Source organism: Bacillus rossius, chromosome 2 (genome assembly GCF_032445375.1).
Source record: "Bacillus rossius redtenbacheri isolate Brsri chromosome 2, Brsri_v3, whole genome shotgun sequence".
NCBI classification, from domain to species: domain Eukaryota; kingdom Metazoa; phylum Arthropoda; class Insecta; order Phasmatodea; family Bacillidae; genus Bacillus; species Bacillus rossius.
In genome coordinates this window covers 23,825,392-23,846,269 of record NC_086331.1, presented here as the reverse complement: position 1 = coordinate 23,846,269, position 20,878 = coordinate 23,825,392, and the positions used below count along the sequence as shown (strand labels likewise).

At 36.4% G+C, this 20,878-nt stretch overlaps 1 protein-coding gene across 9 annotated transcripts in view; it reads right to left on the bottom strand.

Annotated features, from left to right (window-relative positions):
- LOC134529175 (uncharacterized) overlaps positions 1-20,878 on the bottom strand; it is a 646,085-nt gene that overhangs the window by 226,824 nt on the left and 398,383 nt on the right. For all 9 annotated transcript variants that reach the window (XM_063363010.1, XM_063363001.1, XM_063363007.1 and 6 more), the window contains 3 exons: positions 20,276-20,401; positions 13,848-13,973; positions 857-973 (listed from right to left, as the gene is read on the bottom strand). In XM_063363010.1, the coding sequence (XP_063219080.1) occupies positions 857-973; positions 13,848-13,973; positions 20,276-20,401 (369 nt within the window). The remainder of the gene's footprint in view (positions 1-856; positions 974-13,847; positions 13,974-20,275; positions 20,402-20,878) is intronic.

Here is a 20,878-nt window from a genome sequence, read left to right as displayed (position 1 = left end):
ATTTCTCCACAGACGTAAAATTTAAAATCTTTACACCCCTTTCATACTGCCTAACTTAATACACTAGCCATATAGATTAAAGACATAATTGATTACAGTTTATATTCAGTAGATTCCTTCTGATTATTACATCAGTATAATACAAATATAACTCCATAATGTTTGTTCTACAATCAGAGTCATTCAACGTTGCCAACTTACACGTATGTTTATCTTATCCAGAAGAAAAATGCATTCTTAAGTATCATGGCAGTAAATTTTTTATAACATATTAAACCTCGTAATATTTTACTCAAATAAATTCCACTTGTCTGTACCCATGTGTTACATCATGATTTGTCACTAATAGTCAGTACCACTTAAATATATATTTGTAATAAAAATCTGTTGCATTCTGCAGGAGTGTACAGTCCGAGCAAGTCCATCACAGCTACCACCATGACACCAACTGCCCTAGTCTTAGCTCAAGATTATATTAAAAAGGTTCAGTAAGAAAAATTTATTCATACATAACTGTTATGAGGAAATAAATACACGATAGCAGCAATAATGATATTATACCTAAATAGATAAAAAATTATGCCAGACTGCTTAACTTTTTTTTTAACCCTTTTGCAACCATACTTGATTGATTTTTCTTTTAACGATATTACTTTTGGTCCCTGAATTTCCATTTTCAACCAAACAATCCTGGTTAAAGCCATTGAATTCTTACAAAATCATAGCATTTTATTCCATACTTTCCCTAACTCTAATTCAAATAACTTATTTATTAGTAATTACAAAGAAAAATTATTCACCTCACAGATTCCTAATGACTAAATTAATCCAAAAAACAGTATTAATAATTTTGTACCTGTGTGGTTACAGTGCCACGGTCCATTGCTGTACATCCAACCCATTGTGGTCTGCTAGGGACTCCCATTCGACCTTTTACTTCTGTCTGTTTTGGATCTTGCATTTTCAGTCCAACCTGCAAATAAACAAAAAATTATCAAAATGATTTCAACTTATAAAATTATATCACTTTATTTGAAAATGAACCTAACATTTAAAAAACAGTAAATAAATAAACATTACAGAGAAGTTATTGACCTTACAGATACTACCAGTAGAAATCACATATCATGAAAATTTCTACGGTCGTATCTAACACTAGGCAAAGACAAAGTGATAAAAAAAAATCATTTTTAATTTTATAACATTAAAATATTAATATAAAAACAAATTGATTAAAAAAATTACTGTTTTATTTTGTATTGCTATTATTACCAATAAAAAAAATTTGCAACCCTTGTGTTGCAAAGATGCAGTATTATTTTGTGGAAAAATTAACATTTTTAAAGTTTTTTTTCTCTATATATTATCAGTCAAATATTTAAAGATAGCATACAAAAAGTTTAATATCATCATAATAATTCTTAACATAATAATAACCTCAAAAAAAACCAAAGTTTACTTTTGCACTACTGCTTTTATCTAATATAAATTACATTATTTCATTTGATTACTAAATAAACAAGCAATGTGTTAAATACTTAATAAAAGGCCTCTAGACTTGATAAAATCATTGTTTTTCTGAAACAGAATTAAGACCTCACAGCATTCCTTCTATTCAGTTTGTACACATTCCCTGTTGGGGTGAAAGTTAAAAATTTTTTTTTGTATAATAAAACTATCACCCATTGGTTCATAAATTTTCTCTTACATTGTGAAATACTGAATACCATCCTTTTCTCTGATTTGTATGATATTTATAATGATCACCTGAAATATCTTGTTAGCATAAATCAGACAAGTAATTTATAATCAATATATAATTGTAACATGATCACTGTAGAATTTCCTTTTACCACCCAAAATAACAGGTGTACTTTTGCCTTTACGTGTAATATAATTCTTCACTGCATTTCAGAAAATATCAGTTTAGTAATAGCACACACTTTAAAAGTACTTTTTTTAGTGTTTTAATTTAAACTTATAAAGTGCTATGTATTGTTAGAAAAGTGTACAAAGCAACGGTATTGATAACTAAACAATTTAAAATACATACATTACACTGCTTCAGTTAAATGCCTTCTTTGAAGAATGCAACATACAGGAGGCTGATGGAGTAAATATATGTCCAATAATGAGAGTGAACTTTGTACTGTAGAATAAAGTAATAATTTTCTGAGAAATCACTCCTGAAAATTGTCTGCTCCTGATTTCATTTTTTTTTTTCTTTTTAGTTTTTTTTTTAGAAAGAGTAAAAATAATTTTTGTTGTCCAAAATTAAACAAATTTTGATCCTTCTAAGGCCTTGACAGAAAGCATCAGCAATATCTCTTAATACTATAATCATTGTCATAATTGTATATCAAACACTACAAATCACTGTTTTAAAGAAATATGAATTTAATTTATTTTCAAATTTTTTTATCAAAAATTTTTCAGTAAAAGGAATTACAGCAGTTAACACAGTGTTACCACTCAATTGATATACGTTAGAATCATGCTAATCCAAACTTATTTGGACGGTACCCTGTTCGGATTTACGAAAATTAGGATTAGGAAGAATTTTGTCATATAATGCCATATATTATCTTTTTGAGGCGTATTTAGTGTCTGATATGTCAAATATGTATGAAAGGTCAGATGAAAAATACACCTTTATTATTTAGTGTTAATATTTAGTTTCATATAATATTTTTAATTACTCACATAGCCTAAACTCCAATATCAAATAATCCGAGTTTAACAAATCCAACAGCCTACATTACATGACAACATAAGGTCGAAATGAAGGCGATACATCAGTGTGTATTAGCGGAAGGACAGTGACCTTCAACCAGAGTAAACAAAGCCCCCATCCTCCTTCTCGCATAGGCTTACGCATTCCTTTCCCTTTCCGTTCCCAAACTATGATGAGTTCGACAGTCAGAGCGACACATGCTACTGCTGTGTCACCTGCTACTGCACACTTGCCCTGTGTTTTGTGAGCCCTTGTGAGTGATGTGTAGTGTGGTTTTTTACTTTCTGTGCTTGTCCCTGCAGTTGGTAACAAGCATAAACATAACTTGTCTACATTAAAAGAAAAACTGGATGTGCCAAAGGTGAAAATACCAATCTGTTATCGAAAGAATTCGGTGTCGGCAAAGCAACCATTTTCGATTGGAAAAAGAACAGAGGTAAAATTGAGCAGTTTTGTACTACCACAAGTGAAAAAATTATTGAAAAATGTAGGAAAACGACATTGTCTTCATACGGAAATTGGACGAAGCACTTTTTTTATGGTTTACCCAAGAAAGACAAAAAGGAATCCCTATCACTGGCCCTCTGATTCAAGAAAAAGCACTTCAATTGAACAAGCTCAAGAAAGGTGACGCATCATTTACGGCTAGTTGCGGTTTCTTAGACCGGACATGGAATCAGGCAGATTACAATAACTCGGGAGCTACTGTCAGCAAACAACGAAGCAGCCTTTAGGAGTTTAATCATTTCTTCCTACTCGCCACAGCAAGTTTATAAAGCAGATGGACGGGACTTAACTTTAAATCATTGCATCCCAAAAGTCTTGCATCACAAGAGGAACAATATGCACCAGGGTTTAAAATGAAAAAAACAACGCCTAACCGTGTTAACCTGCTGCAACGCTTCTCCAACAAATAAGATTCCACTGATGGTTATCGGGAAATCAGCAAAACCACGCTGTTTTCAAAACATGAACATGAACACACTCCCTGTATTTTACAGAAACAAAAAGAAAGCTTGGAAAGATTCTGTCTTGTTCCAAGACTGGTATGAAAAACTATTTGTGCCAAAAGTAAAGCTTTTAATAAAGAAAATGGATTGCCTCCAAGTGCTTTGTTACTCATACACAATGCTCCATCACATCCTGAAGAAATGCAACTTATTTGCGGTGATATCAAAGCTATTTTTCTCCCACCAAATGTCACTTCAATTTTGCATCAACCAATGGACCAAGGAGTTTTGACGGTTTTGAAACATAATTAGAGAAAAATGCTTCTTCGTAGCCTGCTTGAAGAGAATGAAGAACTGACAATCTTGCATAAAGACAATCACCATCAAAGATGTCTTTTACTGGGTAGCACAAGCTTGGGACAAAACACAAAAGAAATCTTTACACAAAACATAGAAAAATCTCTGACCCTATTTAGAGATTGTCCAAACGGTCTCCCCCCGGCAAAAGAAAAGTTTGAACTTCTTCAACTAGTGAAAAAAATTGTACCTGGTTGCCAAAATGCAGAAGAGTGCATTGAAAAGTGGATGGCCATTGACAACTGTGGCCACGAGGAATACACAGATGAAGATCTCGTAACAGTTGTGCAGGGAACGTCAACTGATGTCGATGCAGACGACAGTGAGGAGGAAGGGAACTGATGTTGTTTCTCACACTGCCGCAGCCAGTGCCCTTGATCTGGCTTTGCGCTACGTCGAGCAACATGCCGATGCAATCCCAACAGATGTTATGTTTATGCGGCGTTGGCGAAAAATTGCATCTTCAAGACGATTTAGTGCATTGCGTCAAGGGAAGAATACTGACTTTGCCTCTAAGCTAATGGTTTACTTTTCTACATTTTTTTTGTGTCAATCCTGTACAGAACATGAATTCTACATATAGTATGTAGTAAATTTAAATATGTTCAATACGTACAATGTATTTAAGTACTATGTACGAAATCCAATTTTCTCTCATTTCAGTTAGACGGTGAAATAGAAAAATTATATATTTCTCATATACATACATATTAATAAATGTACCACATTACATGAAAAAACTTATTTTTCTTTACTTTTCCTAGTTCTTTAATGTTATAAAAATTAATTTTTTTTTGTCCAAGCGCTGTTCCGATAAGGCGGATTTTCGGATAAGTGGGGTAGGGATTAGCAGGAATATACTTTATATAAAAATTTAATTTAATTTACATTTTTAGTTTATGCAGTAATAATTAATAATTAATATTTATTAGTTTTATAATTGTATTGATACAAAGTAAAATGCCCAAACCCGAAGCATCCTGAGAGTATGTAATAGACCAATAAGACAATTTCAGATATAATCATTAAGGGTTTTTTCCAGTACTGAAAATAGAGACCCAGAAATCATAAAGAACATTGCTTCTTAATCTCAGCTACTTTGTGCTTAGCAATAACAAAACATTGTGCAATAGAATATGTTCTTAGTCAGTATAAATGGAAAGAAATAGCGTGTTATTATTTAGAGTACAGTACGTATTGTTTATATGGTAATATCCCCCTTCTCCATTTTTCCAAGGAGAGACGTATTGCATCTATGAGAAGAGGAGACATGATATGTCTGGAAATACTCTAGTTATTGCCCACACAAAACTGTATAGCTTCACTGTCTTATTATTTTCAGATGTTGCAATTTTTTTTTACATAAAAATTGTGCACCCTCAACATGCAACATTAACCCAGGAAAAAAGTAAAATTCCAGACATATTCCCCGTTTTCCATAGCCCTATCAAATTCAACACATTTTCCCAGTTTTTTAACATTTCATGTCCACCCTGTGACAGCAAGAGTTGATTAGTTTATATTTTTAATAAAGGACTATAAAATTAATTTTGGTCAGAGTTACTTTAGCACACAAAACAATAATAAAAAATCATGTCATAGCCTAAATGTCCAAACAAATTTTTGATACTCAGTGAGCACACAACAGATGTTACTACACCAGACTCAAATGAACTGAACAAAGTGTAACACTACTGTGTACATAAGAACTGGTACAATATTACATATAGACATTAGTATGTTCAAACAAGTATGAAACTATGAACCAGGAGTGTTGCCAGTTTTGTTAAGGAATTTTAATGCATACTGATGATGACATGACATCATCACAGAATACAACCTTGAAATAGTAGTCTGAAAGTCCGGCCAGATATATTGAACTTACTAACAGGATATTTTTTTTCTAATTTTCATTAAAACTTTATCCCACTCGAAGCACAAATTACAAGTTGCTTAATTACTTATCCAACCCTTATAGATTATTTTTAATTTTTCAGACTTTTTTTTTTTTTTTACATTTTTACAATTGTTTGAAAATTGTTTTTATCCCAAAGTTTAACACAATAATTCCAGTGTAGCTTTTTTTAAGAGGTTTGAAATGATACCTATTATGTTGTCTTATGTAAAATGGTTAAAATATTAAAGTAATTATAGTGAATATATGTAGATAAATATTTGCAAAAATTTCTCACTTAAAATAATTTAACAAAACAAAACCACACACTTGAAATTTTAAATAACACATTCAATAAGAAAAAACCAAAATTCATGGAGTAAAATTTCAAGAGTAATCATTAATTTAATTTAAATGGAATAACCCTTTAAGGAAATTTTTTATCTCACTATTTACAGTAACTTTATAATAACATCAAATTTATCTCATAAAAAATTTTTACTCATTTCCTATTAAAAAATTAAATGGAAAAACTCATTATAAAAAGAAAAATTTCAGTTGGATATTAGTTTATAGAGTGCTTTTAAAAATAATTACTGCAACCAAGTTGAAATTAGGAATAACAGTATATTAAAATCTACCAATTTTAGTATGAAAAAAATAAACTGATCTTTTAAAGATACCACTACACAATGACAGTGGAAGAAGCCTTTGAATAAACATAGCCCTGGACCTGTATTCAATCTTTGTGGTCAATATTTGGCAAATATACTTTAATTTAGGTACATCATAGACTGAGTTAATTTTACTGTGACACTGCATTAAAACAATTTCTAAAGATATATCAATCATATACTTTAGTTTTATAAACAACATACAAACAAAATGATAGGCAGCATTCATAAAAACTAATATGAATTTACCCCTTTAACATAGGTGTTTGCTTTAGAAGACATATAAATCACTCTATATCGGCTAGTGAATTGGAGTAATATATACATAGATTTACTTCATACTACACCAGGTTGCCTGAAGCCATAACAAGTTCTGAATTCTGCATTTTACAACACATAAAAGGTGAAAAATTTTTTAGCCCCTTAATCAATGTTTCCACTACCCGCCATCTAGTAAGTAACAACAATACCCACACACTATAATAAAAAAAGTCAATTTACCATAAAATTAAATGCCAAGAAAAAAATGTGGTGGAAAGAAATTGCGAGATTTCCCAGACCCGCTCTGTTTGCATGCGAAATCCACACAAAACAAACCGTTTTAAAACTAAACATCAGCCAACCATAAGATGATATAAAAACAGGTGTTCAGGGTAGTATTAAAAATCTCCATTAAAGTTTCCTTTTACATTAAATAAAGCTATCAAAATATCAGATCCTCTTCAAATACACCGCACATGCAGGTTTGTGAGATAGAAATGAACTAACACTATCTAAAATAATTATGTTCAAAATGAAATACCCCTTGCACACAAAAAATATTACTATAAAAAAAAACAACATTTAAAATATGAAACTACAGGATATTTAAAATATCATTGTGAGTAGAGTTAATTGTAGGGCCACTAGATATCAAGTCATCTCAAAATAAATAACGGAAATTAAAAATGGTATAGCTAATATTGTTTAAATTTATTAAAGAAAATAACTTCGGTCTGCGGTGCATGTCTGAATTACCACCTAATTTCAATATAAACACAGACAAAAAAATTGCACAAAATTCCTTGTGCAAATAGTGCCAGAAAAATGCACAAACGCCAAATTGTGCACAAGTTAGCATGTCTAAAGCATTTCCTTGCAAATGGCAGACACGTAAAATTTTCTAAGGAAATTCATGTCACTATGACCAGATCAGGGATCGCTGCCCCTCTTGGTTTGTTAAATGGGCACTCTTTAACGATAATGCCCAATCGCTACGGGCCAACAATGGGTATAGACACAGGTACGCCCTAGACACGAATCGGGAGACTTTTTAGAGCTAGGCTATGACTAGAGGCTGATGCTACCCATCCCAGCAAGGTTGCCACCTCGGCCCCATGCCACACGCGATTCCTCACAGCTGTGTTCTGTGCCACTTTATAACGTTAATATTTCTGCAAAGTTTTGATTTAATCGCTACTGTGCAGCCGCTGCTCTCTCCCCTGTACTGGTTGTTGTCTGTAACCTGATTCCCACCCCAATCACCAGTTCATGTCACTCCGCATGCTGTAAACGCCAAACAACAAATTACTAGTATCATTTCTCCACAAACGTAAATTTTGAAGTCTATACTGCATTTTCATATTGCCTACCTTAACACACTAGCCATATATATTAAAACCATAAAATAGTAAAATTTAAAACAAAAGATCCCTTCTGATTTATTACTTAAGATGTAGATTGTCCAGTTAAGTAATCTTCATTTTTATCATGTAGTTGTAGACTTTTTATCTGTAAGTTGGAAGTTGTGACCGCCGTGACTCTAGTTATTCTACCGTTAATTTTACGTTTAAGTATACTGGTTCATTTTTAGGAGTAATGGCTAGAGGCCTGACTTAAAATTGCATTTCAGATTGTAACTTTAATTGTAAATTCATTTGCCAGTAATCGCTTTATAAATCAAAGTTAAGGGGCTAGTAGGCCTCAGTTAATCAGTCCATCATACGTGAGAACATTTGTCGGACATTTGTGCGAAAGACTGTGAAAGATTTTAAAAGATTCATTGAAAGCCTTTATTTCGAATAAACATAAATGTAGTCCTCAGCTTGCAGTTCTTCATTCTTATTTTAATCTTAATTTCCTTTCCCAGGCTATCGTCTAAGTTTATCAAGTTATTTGTTATAAAGGTTCTTAGTCAGATATTTGAAGTGTCATTTATTTAGAGGTTTTCCTTGTAATCCACAGATCTGAAAGATCCCCGGTACAGCTCTAGTTTACGTCCCTTGGTTTTTATTGTGCAGGCTTCCCTGATGCCTGGTGATGTTTTCACGCAATCTCAGGGTGGTGGAGGCTTTAATAGTGTATTTATTGTCGTTTTGTGAGTTAGAGTAAGACGCAGTCATCTCATCTCGTATCACTCCATTTCAATCATTTCATTTCATCACATTTCATTATCATTTTCACACACCCACATTTCATCACCATTTTATCATCTTTTTCATTTTTTTTTTCACACCGCTACAATATTAAAAAGTTTCAGTAATAAAGTTTATTTATACATAATTGAAATTACAAAATAAATTCACGAAAACAGACATAATGAAATTATACTTAAATAGATGCACCACTATCCTCAGATAAAATTATGCCAGACTTCTTATCTTTCTTAGAAATCCTTTTGAAACCACTCTTGTTTATTTTTCTTTTAATGATATTACTTTTGGTCCCTGAATTTCCGAATCAAACAAACACACATATTTATTTATTTATTTATTTATTTATTTATTTATTTATTTGTTACATGCCACACCAACAGCACAAGGCTCCAACGGTGGGCACAACATGTAAGACATGTAAAAAAAACAAATACAGTAACAGAACAGAACAATAAATTATAAGAACAACAAAAAGTAGGACAAACAAAGACAAGACAACATAACATACAAATATCCATATGAGTGCTTAACTTCTGAAAAGTACTTAAAATAACAAAAATGTTTCTTGAGAGTAATAAATGTATAAATACAGAACATATAATATTATGTGGAAAAATACAGTTGGTATCCTTAGATTAATACATCTGGTATTAAATAATTTAGGTAATAACATTAGAGCATAAAGATAATTAATCTTTGGATGCCGAAATAATAATTTTTTTAACAAGTTTTTTCTCTCTGGTAGGTTGTAAGTGATTAACATACATATTAAAATTGTTAACAAGTCTATATATAATATCATTTGTATTTAAAAGTGTGCACAAAAAAGGTGGGTTACGGCTATTAAAAGAAGGAATTTTAATGCCAGTAACATCAAATATATGAGGACATATAAGATTACCATAATAACAATGGAAGACAAAAATGGCATCTAAGATCTTTCTTCTAGTTGATAATGAACCAAGGAGGGAATTTAAATCTATGTTATTGATGGTATTTAATTTTTTGTTAATATAGTCAGATACTTTAGATTGAATCCTGTCAAGCTTTTCAATATCAGTGTTATTGATGCTGTTCCATATAATAGAACCATATTCAAGTTTTGATCTTATTAGAGCTGTATAGAGGGAGAGAATAGAGTCAATATTGGAGGTGTTAAAGGTGATAAATTTAATTAGACCAAGTATTTTGTTAGATACCGAGATAATGTTTTCAATGTGAAGATGAAAAAATAGTTTTTGATCCAGTAAAATTCCTAGGTCTTTGACATGTTGAGATTTTTTAATAGGTGAGTTATCAAGTTTGTATTCATATTGCAATGGGTAGGTTTTTCTAGAGAAGGTAATGATAGCAGTTTTTTCCATGTTTAGATTGACCAAATTATTTGTGCACCAATTTGCAATTTCTGTAATATCACATTGTAGAAGATAGCTGTCATGATATGAAGAGATTTTTCTATATATCTTTAAGTCATCGGCAAAAAGAGTGCCAACTGAGTTCTTTAATCCAGATATTATATCATCAATGTAGATATTGAAAAGTAAAGGAGATAGTGTGCCACCTTGCGGGACGCCAGAAGGAGTTGGGTGGAGATCTGAACTTATATTCTGTACTGAAACATAAAAGTTTCTGTTATTTAAATAGCTTGTTAACCATGATAAATATTTATCACTTAGCCCAATTTTGGAACATTTACTTAGTAGTATTTGATGATTAACAGTGTCGAAAGCTTTAGCTAAATCAAAGTAACAAACATCTACTTGACCACGTGTGATGACTTCTGAATAAATAGGATTAAGAAAGGAGACTAAGTTTGTCATGGTTGTTTTACCTGTTCTGAACCCATGCTGTGAATCAGACAATCTATTATTTACGTTAAACGCTAAGTGTTTAAATATTATTTTGTCAAAAATTTTGGCAAATCCATTTAACAGGGATGTAGGCCTATAATTTGAAACAATAGAAGTTTTGCCCTTTTTGTGTACAGGAATAACCTTGGCAATTTTCCATTTATCAGGGTAGATGCTATTTAGAATACTGAAATTATATATATGCTGTAAGAGAGGAGCAAGGATTAAGGAGCAACCTTTGATGATAAAATTTGGTATGTTATCAGGTCCTGTGGACAATGTAGATTTTAAGGTTTTTATACTCCATAGGACTAAACTAATCGAGATATTAGACATTGGAATATTGTATGAACAACAAGGAGATATGTTTTGGTTATTTGTGTTATTTGTAGTAACATAGACACTTGAAAAATATTCAGCAAAGGAATTTGCAATTAAATAATTATTATCCGTAATTGAGTTATTAATTTTAATTGAGGGATGCTGACTATAACCCTTTCTCATTATTTTAACATAATTCCAAAATTTTTTAGGGTTTTGCTTAATTTTATTGTTAATATTACAAAGCCAGTTTGTTTTATCCCTACACATAAGTGATTTAGTTTCCTTACGGTAATCTGAGAATAATAAATAGTAAAAAGGATTCAGATTTCGTTTATATAATTTATGATAGTGCGATTTCTTCTTAAGAGATTTTATTAGTTGGTTGGAATACCATAGGGGATATTTTTTAGCCTTTTTAATAGTAGTAGGTACAAATAAATCTATAAGATCATTCATTGTACACGTTAAGTAGTCAACCATGGTATTTATATTTTTAGAATTGTATAAAATTGACCAGTCATGGTCCCTAAGAGCAATAAAAAGGCCGAGATAGTCACCAATCTTATAGTTTTTATATGAAGACGGTGTATTATCGTTTATTGACATATCAAATTGGAAGTTTATCTCTAATGCAGGATGAAAGCTATCTTCTTTAACTAGTGGTTCCAGAGCTTTGCTAACCAGACATGATTCAATATTAGTGAGACATAGGTCCAAGAGTTGGGCCGAAGGTTGAGTTTGATTAAGCTGAATTAAACCTCTTGCTGATACAAAGTTGATTAATGATCTGGCTTTCGACTTAATATTTGAATGAACTATATTTTGGGTATGTAATTGAGGCCAGACAATGCCTGGAACATTAAAATCACCAATTATTAATAAAGAGACATCAGAATTCACAAACTTATCTTCAAGGGCCTCAAAGTATGAAGTGTAAGCTGAAGGAGTTGTTTGAGGGGGAATATAGATATTCCCAATGATTAAAGGTTTATCATGTGTTCTTATATTTATCCAGACAGCTTCTATTCCTGGATAGTCATATTCATGCGTAGATGTTACATTTTTGAATTTATGTTTATTAACAGCAGTCAGGACACCACCACCTCTACTCTTCAAAGTTAATACAGGGTCCCTATCAGATCTGTAAATAAGGTAATTATTGTTGAAATAATGAGAATTCAGACTATTATCGGTGAACCAAGTTTCAGTTAGACATACTAAATCATTATCACTACGCGAGATGTTTTCAAAAAATTCAATTGCTTTGGTTCTCAAGCCTCTTACATTCTGATAAAATAAAATAAACTCCTCATTTTTAAGTTTCACACTGAACTAGTGAGAAGCCCCTCCAGGCGCTAAGGCAGAAGTAGGAGCAGATGTAGGCTTAGAAATAGCAGTAGAATTAGTTGCGATGTTGCAGGTAGAGGTGTTTAGTTCCTCGGTAGTGGATGAGTTGCTCAAGATTTGTTCTGGGTGTAATTTACCATAGAAGGGGCTTATTAGGCAGCCGCTGGGCCAAAACACAATGTTATTAATTCGACTGAAGTCCTCTTCTAAAACCTGAACATGGAAGGAGGCATATGAATTGAATTTAGTTTTCATCTTCGTTACTTTAATATGATCTAAGTTCAGTTCACTTGAGATGTATTCTACAATTTCTTGTTCTTGTACACTTGGGTCGAAACGAGTCACAAAAAGAGCTTTCATTCTTTTGGGTGCTGGTTTGGGTATCATTTTAAGTGTGGAAATGTTACGAATCCCAATTTTCATAGGAGTTTTCTTCATTTCCGTTGAACGTTTAATGTCACTGGTATCTCTTGTGTTGGACTTGCGCCTATGTTCCACTAACGTGAATGGTGTACTGTCGACACGTTCTTTGTCATCGTGTCTCATGACGCATCGGGATTCCTGCTGACTGGTAAGTAGGTCACGCGGCTGGCTGCGGTTTACCGTGTCCCGTTGAGAAATTACACGTTCCGCTGTCTTGTGAGTGGAAGAATTCTTAATTACTTGACTATAAGTTGCATTATGGTCTTTACCTGATGATAAATGTTCCTTTATTTGTATCATTTCTTGCCTAATTTTGACAGTTTCTTCTCTGGAATCAAGGAGTAGCGTTTTTAACAAGAGGTTCTCACTTTTTAGTTCATCAACTTTGACACTTAGAGAATTCACTAGATTATATAGAGCTTCCATATTTATTTGATCTGACTTTAATGGTTCGATACGTAGCTCGTACATAGGTTTATCACATGATCCCGTCGCATTAGTAGGAGTTTTTTTCGTGGGTGATCGAAACATACTCGGATGAGTTAGATCGTGATTAAAAGTACACGCATCATTTAGGGTTGAGGGGAACCCCAAGAAGTCAGACTGATTAAGTAGCGAATTATTAATACTGATTTTGTCACAAAACAACAGATATACACGGAGCGCGATCGCACACACACGACCGTCCGCTTTGAACACACGGCGGCTACTTAAATATATTTAAAGCCATTGAATTCTTACAAAATCATAGCATTCTATTCCAAACTTTCCCTGACCAATTCAAATAACTTATTTATTAAGAATTACAGAGAAAAATATGCACCTCATGGATTCCTAATGACTAAACTCCATGCAAAAAACAGTATTAATAATTTTGTACCTTTTGGGGCTGTGTGGTTACAATGCCATGGTCCACTGCTGTGCGTCCATCCCATTGTGGTCTGCTAGGGACTCCCGTTCGATGTTTTACTTCTGTTCGTTTACGGTGTTTCATTTTCAGTCCAACCTGCAAATAAACAAAAGATTATAAAAATAATTTCAACTAGTAAAAATATATCACTATATTTGAAAATGAACCTAACAATGAAATTAAAGACAATTAATATATAAAGATTACAGAGAAGTTATTGACATAATAGATAGTACCAGTACAAATCACAAATCATGAACATTGCTATGGTTTTATCTAACACTGGGCAAAGACAAAGTGATAAAAACAATAATTTTTGAATTTTATGACATTAAAAAATTCATATCTAAACAAAAATTGTAAAAAAAGTTTCCTGTTTTATTTTTGTATTGTTATTAGTACCAATAAAAAAAAATTGGTAACCCCAGTGTTGCAATGATGCAGTATTATTTTGTGGGTAATTAAGGTTTATATTTTTTTTCTTTTCATATATTATCAGTCAAATGATTAAACTTAGCATACAAAAATTAATAATCCTCATAATAATTCTAAAACATAATAATGTAAGAATGCACCTTATCGTAAACCAAAGTTAACATTTGTACTACTGCTTTTATCTAATATAAATTACATTATTTCATTTGCTTACTAAATAATACAACCCATGAGTTAAATACTTAATAAAAGGCCTCAAGAATTTCTCAAATCATTGTTCATATGAAACAGAATTGTTGACCTCACAGTATTCCTACTATTCAGTCTGTACACATTCCCTGGTGGCGTGAAAGTTTTACAATTTATTTGTATAATAAAAATAGTACAAATTGGATCCTTCTGGTTCCTAAATTTTCTTTAACATTGAGAAATACTGAATTCAATTATTTTCTCTGATTTGTATGATATTTAAAATGATCTCCTGAAACATCATATTAGCAAGAATCAGACAAGTATTTTATGGCCAATATATAATTGTAACATGATCACTATTGACTTGCCTTTTACCTCACAAAATAACAGATCTACTTAAGCCATTACGAGTAAAAAAATTATATTCAGCATTTAAGAAAAATTTAGTTTTGTAATAGCATAACATTTTAACTAATGTGAATTTACCTCTGTAACATTAATGTTTCCTTAGAAGAAATATAGAAAACACTATTGCATCTAGTGATTTGTTGTAATATATAACTGTATTTACTACATACCATCCCAGGTTGCCTGAAGACATAACAACTAGTTCTGAGATCTGCATTTCACAACACATTAAAAGTGAAATTGTTGGTTCATCCCTTACTCAACCACACCTCAAGTAAGTAACAACAATACCCACACACTACATTAAACAAAGTCTATTAACCCCCAGAATTTAAAACCAAGAATAAAATGTGGTAGAGAAGAAATTGCGATATTTCCCTGAACCGCACTGTTTGCATGAGAAATTGATACAAAACATATCAAAATTAAGAATTAACACAAGCCTAACATAAGGTGTTATAAAAACAGATGTTCTGGATAGTATTAAAAATAACCAATAAATTTTTCTTTTAAATTGAATCTAGCTATCCAAATAATAAATCTTCTCAAAATACAAGGAATTGTAGGATTGTGAGTTAGACATGAACTTACACTATCATAAAAATTTTTGCTTAAAATTGAGATAGCCTTTGCACAAAAATATTATTACTATAATAAAATAAAAACATTTTAAATATGAAACTACAGGATATTAAAAATATCATTGTGAGAACAGTTAATTCTAGGGCCACAAGATATCAGACAAATGTCGAAAATTAAAAACGAACATTAAATATGGTATAGCTAATATGGTTTTAATTTATTAAAGAAAATAAATTACGCCAGTGGTGTTTGTGTGAATGACCATTTAATTCCGCTATAAACAATAATAAAAATAATGTGTATTATAAATAATAATGAATATCAATTAAACAAAAAGTGTGGACTTACCATTTTCTTTAATACATTTCAAAACAATGCAAAATACTTCTACACGCATAAACTTGGAAAAGTATAATGAATTTCTAAAACTCTACGATGCAGGGGTAAACTTGTCGCCTGGGGGCTTACTGCCAAAACTGAGGCAGACATTTCCTTCCAGAAATCCCTCACAAAGTCATCACCTGCAGTAGTTGTTCCAATACTTTTGCACAAATATTTCTTGTACAAATAGTGCCAGGTAAAAATCAAAAACTCCAATTTGAGCACAACGTTTGTATGTCTCTGGCATTACATTGCAAATGGCACTAAAGTAAAAATTTTCTAAAAAAAATCATGTCACATAAACTGGATCAGGGATCGCTACCTCTCTTGGTTTGTAACCGTGCACACTTAAAGATAAGGCCCACTTAATATGGAATCACCATGGACATAGATATAGGTAAGACGTACATACAAATCTGGAGTCTTTTTAAAATTCGGCTGTAACTAGAGGCTGATGCCACTCATTCCAGCAAGGTCACCACCTCAGCCATTGCCTCACACTTTTCCTCACAGCTGCTTCCTGTGCCATTATATAACATTAATATTTCTGCAAAGTTTTGATTTAATCTGTACTGTGGATCCACCGCTTACTCGCCTGTACTGGTTGTTCCACCAACTTAACATCATTGTCAACAAATTGCCCCCACGCACGCGTAAACAGCTGCAGAGATTCCTGGGATTAGCCAACTGGCTGCGGGCCTTCATTCCGGAATTCTCAGTAATAGCCGCGCCGATGACTGAACAGCTGTCACCCAAGCGACCTTTCCGGTGGACTGCGGAGGCCCAGGACGCCTTCGACGAGTTAAAGCGCAGATTTCGGCGGTGTCATTTACTCGCGCGACTGGACCCGACCAAGCCACTGATCGTACAAACGGACGCGAGCGAGAAGGGAATAGGGGCCATCCTCCTACAACTCGGCGATGACGGCAGACCCCGGGTAATCGAATACGCGAGCGCCAAGTTCGGCGACGTCGAGCAGCGGTACAGCGTTAATGAGAGGGAGTGTCTCGGCGTGGTTTGGGCCCTGAGGCGCTACCGTCCACACTTGGAGGGGCAGTCTTTCGTGTTGAGGACGGACAGCCAATGTCTGAAGTGGCTGGCCACCATGCAGGGGCGGCGCTCAAAACTGACTCGGTGGGCCCTAGATTTCAAGGTCGAACACGTGCCGGGGAAACATAACGAGCTAGCGGACGAGCTGTCACGCAACCCTGACGTCACGATAACAGCACGCGACGATGCCGAGTGGGAGGAACTGCTGCCGCCGTCCAGTGGGCGCACACCCAGGACATCTCACACCTCGACACCGAACGCCGCACTTTGCACGATCGCCCCGAGCACCACACAGACACTACCCCCAGGCGCGGAGCTTGACGACCTGGACGCGTACGTGCGGGCGGTCCAGCTGACGGACCCTTCCACACAAGGACTCATACGTCACTGCGGGAAGGTGGAATGTGAGGGGTACCGGGTAGTGGACGGGCTACTCCAGGCACGACCGAAGGGGACAGACAACCCATGGCCAACATTTGCACCATCAACCACGAGGCGGGAGGTTTTCGACATGTTCCACATGAACCGACTAGCAGGACATCCCGGCGCAGACCAGACGCGTCATGACGTACGGGAGCGATTCTACTGGCCAAGGGTGAACCAGTTTGTACGAGATTGTGTACGGAGGTGCAGGCACTGTCAGCAGCACAAGGCACGCCGCACAGACGGGACAGCTCAGCAGATACCTAGGCGACCCACCGAGCCCTTTCACACGGTCGCCCTTGACCTCATGGGGCCGTACCCACGATCGCCGCGAGGGAAACGATTTTTGCTGGTCGTGACCGATTGTTATACGCGCTGGGTAGAGGCGTACCCCCTCACTAACGCCCGGGCCGGCACCATTGCGCGCAGTCTGGAGACGGAGTTTTTCCCTAGGTGGGGCTACCCACGTGTCCTGCTGACAGACAACGCCACTCAGTTTGCCGGGCGCCGGTGGGCGCAGCTGGGGAGGAAGTGGCGGGTCATCCTGCACACCACACCCATATATCACCCACGCGCAAACCCCACGGAGCGACAGAATCAGGAGGTAAAAGTGCAGCTGCGGTTGAAACTCTCGGACGACCACGACCAGTGGGTTCCCCTTATCCCCGACATACTGTATTGCATCCGACGACGGGTGAATGCTGCAACCGGCGAGACACCGGCCACAATGGTCCAGGGGCGGAACCTCAAACTCCCCGGGAAATACCACGTGCGCCAACAACAGATCAAGGCGGATGTAGAGAGCCCCGAGAGGCGCCTGAGGCGGTTGGCCGAGACGCATGACGCCGCGCGACGCAATCAGGCGGCTTACCAGGCACAGCAAACACCCGGGACGACTCGTCCACCACCTGACTTGAGCCCCGGCCAGCTGGTATACGCCCGACTTCACCCACTATCCTCCGGCCGTCGCAACTTCTGCGCCGGATTAGCGCCGAAGTGGCTCGGCCCGGTGACGGTGATTAAAGCGGGACCCACGGCGGTGGTGATAAAACTACCCTCCGGCCGGGCCGCAAAATACCACCGGGACGACATCAGGATAGCGGGGCAAGAAGGGGAGGAGACGGAAAACGTGGCGGACGACGGAGAAGCAGAACAACCGGCCACGTCCACACCAACGGACACGGATGGGGACGGGTTTAGGGGCTTCCCGGAGGTAGAGGCGGAGCGGGGGACACCCGCGGCAACGACGACTACCCGACCGAGACGACTGTTTGAGGATTCGGGAGACGGGGCCTCACCCTTCAGGGGATTCCTCAGCGACACGGCCGGAACATCAGACCAACCAGAGCCCTAACCACTCGTATGGGAGCCAGAAGGAGCGGAGATTAGACCGGCATCACCAGACGAGCCGCTGTGGCCGCTACACTTCTCTCTGGCGGACGCTACGTTTAGTGTGACAGTGGAGGAGCCGCCGGAGGACGAGACGGCGCAGGGGGAGGAGGTAGATCCCGCGTCGGAGACACCAATCCCGGCACCACGATACCAACTGCGAACCCGCGTGCCCGCGCGAGAACCCAGCTGCTGTGCGATATGGACGTTGGAAGACAGCGCGCACACCAGGAGCGACCACGCCCACCGGGCACGAAAGGAAACGTCGGCATGACAGGCTATTCGAGAGGGGGGCAATTGACGTCAGCCGGGGTTTCGCCCCACGAGCCTGATCATCCTCCGTTCCCTTTCCCACCACCTTTCCTACCCGGCATTTGTGTCATGACGTACGTAGCCGTGTGAGATTCAAACTGCGCGCCACGAACTACAGCAAGAGGGCGCTTAGCTACAGTGCGCCGCACCCCTAATATATATTAATTAATATTGTAATCCTTTTTCTTTCCGCCCCAAAACAGTGTAACGATGGCTATGCATGTGAGTGTCTATTAATTAATAACTTCATGATCTTTTGTTATTTAATAAGTCCAAGCACGAACAAGGACGCTCCCTAGCGGGCGACGGAGGAACTAGCATGCAACTCATTTGAACCCTGTTTAATGTTTATAAGTATTTATTACAGACGGTCTGGACATGGAAGTAATTTAATAATTATTGTAAAATGATTTATGTATTTTCTAATAGTAACCCGGGGCACGCTACAGCAAAGTTGTAATGGTAATTGTGTTCGGCGCGAAGGGCGCCATGTTGCCACCCGCAAGCCATGAGCTCATCCCAGTCTCCTTCTACAGCCGGCCGAGAGCGGACGTCTCTGCAGACACCCTGAGGACATCACCGTTGGTTCACCGATTAGTAATTCTGCAAATTAATTTATTCAAATCGCTTTCTTTTTTCATCCTTGGGGCCTCTCTCGGTCGGAGAGACTGCTTAAGTAATAATTATTCACTCTTCTGAGTTTTTATCTCATTGGTGTATTAAGTAACGGCTTGAGGCGGCCACGTGCGTGGTTCGCCTCCTCACCTAATCTAATTCGTGCCTCGGGCGTTTAAAGCTGTATCAACGGAGGATCGTGTAAGGACGTGTACCGTGAGTAAAATAAAAACCAATTAACTGAGTACGTGTTTTGTGTTCGGGGGGCCACGTGGGTCCTTAACCTGGTCGGCGGCGTGTGGGACGCCCTAAGAGCCCACTGCGATAATTAGGAGCGTGCCCGACGCTGAGAGCGGGCCTAGTTAGGGACAGGTGATACGTAAAAAGTCAGGAGGGCTAATATTTCGCCGCACACGGGCCACGTAACGCCCTGAGTTAAGAGTTTTCCAGCCGGGTCCACGTGCCCACTCACGTGGTGGCGCCCGTTAATCTCGACCGATATTCCCATCACAACACCGGTACGCCCTCAAAGAATTACAGAGAAAAAGATTCACCTCACGGATTCCTAATGACTAAACTCCATGCAAAAAACAGTATTAATAATTTTGTACCTTTTGGGGCAGTATGGTTACAATGCCACGGTCCATTGTTGTGCGTCGAACCCATTGGGGTCTGCTAGTTACTCCCGTTCGACGTTTTACTTCTTTTCGTTTTCGGTGTTTCATTTTCAGTCCAACCTGAAAATAAACAAAAATTATCTTAATGATTTCAACTAAAATTATATCACTATTTTAAAATTATAACCTAACAATTAAAATAAAGTCAATTACTAAATAAAGATTACAGAGAAGTTATTGATCTTACAGATACTACCAGTAGAAATCACAAATCAATAAAATTGCTACGGTCGTATCTAACACTAGGCAAAGACAAAGTGATAAAAAAACAGATAACTTTTCAATTTTAAGACTTTAAAAAACTCATATCAAAACAAAAATTGAATAAAAAATTTACTGTTTTATTTTGTATTGTTATTAGTACCAATAAAAAAAATTGGCAACTCTAGTTTTGCATGATGCAGTATTAAAAAATAAGGTTATTAATGTTTTTTTCTTCATATTATAAGTCAAATATTTAAGGAAAGCATACAAAAAATTTAATATCCTCATAATAATTCTTAACTTAATAATGTAGGATGCGCCTTATCAAAACAA